This window comes from Siphateles boraxobius, unplaced genomic scaffold (genome assembly GCF_051911475.1).
Source record: "Siphateles boraxobius isolate OS27281-9 unplaced genomic scaffold, OSU_SipBor_1 17, whole genome shotgun sequence".
Taxonomy (NCBI): Eukaryota; Metazoa; Chordata; class Actinopteri; order Cypriniformes; family Leuciscidae; genus Siphateles; species Siphateles boraxobius.
Window position 1 is genome coordinate 1,195,001 of NW_027508777.1, and position 3,887 is coordinate 1,198,887.

General features: G+C 36.0%; 1 protein-coding gene across 1 annotated transcript in view; it reads left to right on the top strand.

Annotated features, from left to right (window-relative positions):
- pwp2h (PWP2 small subunit processome component) overlaps positions 1-3,613 on the top strand; it is a 94,473-nt gene extending 90,860 nt beyond the window's left edge. Inside the window, exon 21 of the mRNA XM_077232243.1 lies at positions 2,138-3,613. Coding sequence (XP_077088358.1) covers positions 2,138-2,276 — 139 coding nt within the window. The 3' untranslated portion in view covers positions 2,277-3,613. The remainder of the gene's footprint in view (positions 1-2,137) is intronic.
- Positions 3,614-3,887: the final 274 nt, after the last annotated feature.

The window sequence follows — 3,887 nt, forward strand, 5'->3', positions numbered from 1 at the left end:
CAGGTCGGCAGTCTTACCCATGATTGCGGTTTTGAGTAATGAAACAGGCTGGGAGTTTTTAAAAGCCTCAGGAATCTTTTGCAGGTTTTTAGAGTTAATTAGTTGATTCAGATGATTAGGTTAATAGCTCGTTTAGAGACCCTTTTCATGATATGCTCATTTTTTGAGATAGGAATTTTGGGTTTTCATGAGCTGTATGCCAAAATCATCAGTATTAAAACAATAAAAGACCTGAAATATTTCAGTTGGTGTGCAATGAATCTAAAATATATGAAAGTTTAATTTGTATCATTACATTATGGAAAATAATGAACTTTATCACAATATGCTAAATTTTTTGAGAAGGACCTGTGTGTGTGTGTGTGTGTGTGTGTGTGTGTGTGTGTGTGTGTGTGTGTGTGTATGTATATATATATATATATATATATATATATATATATATATAGGATAGTATAAGTGAACACACCCATGCTAAAGTTGACATGCTAAAACAGGAATAAAAAATCATCTTTTGGAAATTGATCTTAATGCCTTAATTAAAAAAAATGAGGAAAAATCCAACCTTTAAGGTCACCAATTTTCTTTGTGAATGAATAATGTATCGTAAATAAATAAATGTTCTTCCTTAAAATACAGGTTGCGTAAGTCAAGACACCCCTATGTTAAATACCCATAGAGGCAGGCAGATTTTTATTTTTAAAGGCCAGTTGTTTCATGGATCCAGGATACTATACATCCTGATAAAGTTCCCTTGGCCTTTGGAATTAAAAAAGCCCCACATCATTTACATTTACATTTATTCATTTAGCTGACGCTTTTATCCAAAGCGACTTACAATTGCTATATTTCAGAGGTCGCACGCCGCTGGAGCAACTAGGGGTTAAGTGTCTTGCTCAGGGACACATTGGTGTCTCACAGTGGATTCGAACCCGGGTCTCTCACACCAGAGGCATGCGTCTTATCCACTGCGCCATCACCACCCCAGCACATCATCACATTCCCTTCACTGTACTTTGAGATTGGCCTGGTGTTATTTCAGTTAGGCTAATAGCTGGTATGGTGTTATTTCAGTTAGGCTAATAGCTGGTATGGTGTTATTTCAGTTAGGCTTATAGCTGGTATGATTTGCATTGAGAGATGATCTTATGGAAAGTGCCCCATGCCAATCTCTAGGTATGGGGAAGGGTATGTGATGTGGGGCTATTTTAATTCCAAAGGCCAAGGGAACTTTATTAGGATGCATAGTATCCTGTATCTATGAAATAACTGGCCTTTAAAAATAAAAATCTGCCTGCCTCTATGGGAATTTAGGTTCTTATTTTAATCCTAGGAAATTTAGTCCTTAAAGGTTGGATTTTGCCTCATTTTTTAAATTAAGACATTAAGATCAATTTCCAAAAGATGATTTTTTTAATTCCTCTTTTCAGTCAACTTTAGCATGGGTGTGTTCACTTATGCTAGGCACTGTGTGTGTGTGTGTGTGTGTGTGTGTGTGTGTGTGTGTGTGTGTGTGTGTGTGTGTGTGTGTGTGTGTGTGTGTGTGTGTGTGTGTGTGTGTGTGTGTGTGTGTGTGTGTGTGTGTGTGTGTGTGTATGTTTATGTATATACAGGTCCTTCTCAAAAAATTAGCATATTATGATAAAGTCAAAAGGAATCTTTTGCAGGTGTTTAGAGTTAATTAGTTGATTCAGATGATTAGGTTAATAGCTCGTTTAGAGACCCTTTTCATCATATGCTAATTTTTTGAGATAGGAATTTTGGGTTTACATGAGCTGTATGCCAAAATCATCAGTATTAAAACAATAAAAGACCTGAAATATTTCAGTTGGTGTGCAATGAATCTAAAATATATGAAAGTTTAATTTTAATCATTAAATCATGGAAAATAATGAACTTTATCACAATATGCTAATTTTTTGAGAAGGACCTGTATATATATATATATATATATATATATATATATATATATATATATATATATATATATCTCTGTGTGTGTGTATATATATATATATATATATATACACACACACACACACATATATATATATGTGTGTGTGTATGTATATATGTGTATATATATCTATCACACACTCTTAGTTATTCATCAGGATAAACTTTTTTGTTTTCTTTACAGTTGTGACTGGAACATCTACAACATTCGCTATGCTGCTGCTCTGTCCAAACAGAGAGGGATGAAAAGAACAGCAGCAGAGTCCCTCAGTGATGAAGAAGAGGAGTCATCAGAGGCAATGGACTCTGCGGGTGATGAATGAGCCTATAATGGTGGAAAACTGAAATGCATATCATGAACTTTTAAAATGAAACATTACAGAGCCAGCGCATCACCCAAATAAGTGGAAAGCAGGTCAGGGCTAGGACAAGGAACAGGAGGAGATGTTCTGTTTTTTTGTGCTGGTCTGTTTATTCTGTCAATGTAAACGTATGCATTCTGTACCTACAAACCTGCTAGAACGGACATGATGCATTTTCATTTTTATATATAAAATGAACGTGCACAACTATTGAGAAACCTGTTGATAATCCTTTTTTTTTATTCTTGTATCCTGAAAGATGTTTTGTAAAAAAAAAAAAAGATTTAAATATAGAAAATGTTCATAGTTTCACTTTAACAACATTGATTTGCTTAAGAATTTAAGAGCTAATGCATATTTTTATGCATATAGTAAATGCATGCATTTTGTTTCTTTTGCATTCAAAAAATGAATGACCCTTCTCAGAGTAGCTTAATAGAATGTATGGTTTATGAAAAAAGATGAAATTGCTGCAGTAAAGGCTTTATTTGCAACAGGACATTTCTCTAAGATAACAAAAATATGCAATATAAATGCCATTTATTATGTGAAAATACAAAATATACAAACAGAAAAAGCCATCTTCTAAACTGCCCGGTCTTCTGCATTTGGCCACATGTTCTCATTCACATCACACCTGATGTGTTCTCTGGCAAGGCAACTTGGGAAGAATCTTTTGGCATGCCTCATCCACCCGGGGAGTGTTCAGCTATGATGTCTTGGCATGCACCATCCATTGCATTCAAGTGGAAGATGGTCAAAAACCTTCCATCTCCAGGGTGAGAAACTCTTCAATGGGGTTGAGGAAAGGGGGAGTAAGGGGTATCATCCTCTGATGGGCATCAAACCAGGCTGTGACTGCATGGGAATGGTGGAATGCCACATTGTCCCATGTGATCACATATATTGGTAAGGGGTCTCCCACCTGTCCGCTTTCTACCTCTGGCACCATTCTTTTGTGCAGGTTTTCTAAAAACAGGAGGTGGTCGTTGTTGTAGGGGCCAATCTCACATTTGTGCAGGAGTGCACCGTTGTTGGAGATAGCGCACATGGAGATGTTGGCTCCTCACTGGCTCTTTCGCCGAAGCCTTTTCGCCAAGTTTAAGCCTCGTCAACGTAGATAATTTCGTGTGAGACTAGATTGGCCTCCGAATTCCTAATTTAGTGCATGTTTTAAATAACAATAAAGGTAATCTAATAATCTAACTCTGCAAGTAATCAGACACAGTGTGTGTGTGTGTAAAAGCTTTGCTGTATACTTATACTCATTAAAAAATAAAAATTTCCTTTTCCTTTAATCTTCCCTTGTCTGGCTTATGCTACTCTGAGCAATGCCTGAACTTTGTATTTTGAGCACTTGTTTTTTTCCTCTTCACGATCACTCGCTTGCTTTAGTCCTCATTTGTAAGTGACTTTGGCATCTGCTAAATAACTAAATGTAATTGTACTGTGTGTCTTACTGTACTCCAGGTTTATAGTAATTTACTGTAAAACACTGCATAGTCGTCATTTATATAGTGCTTTTAACAATATGGACTGTTTCAAAGCAGCTTTACAGTGATAATAGGAAAT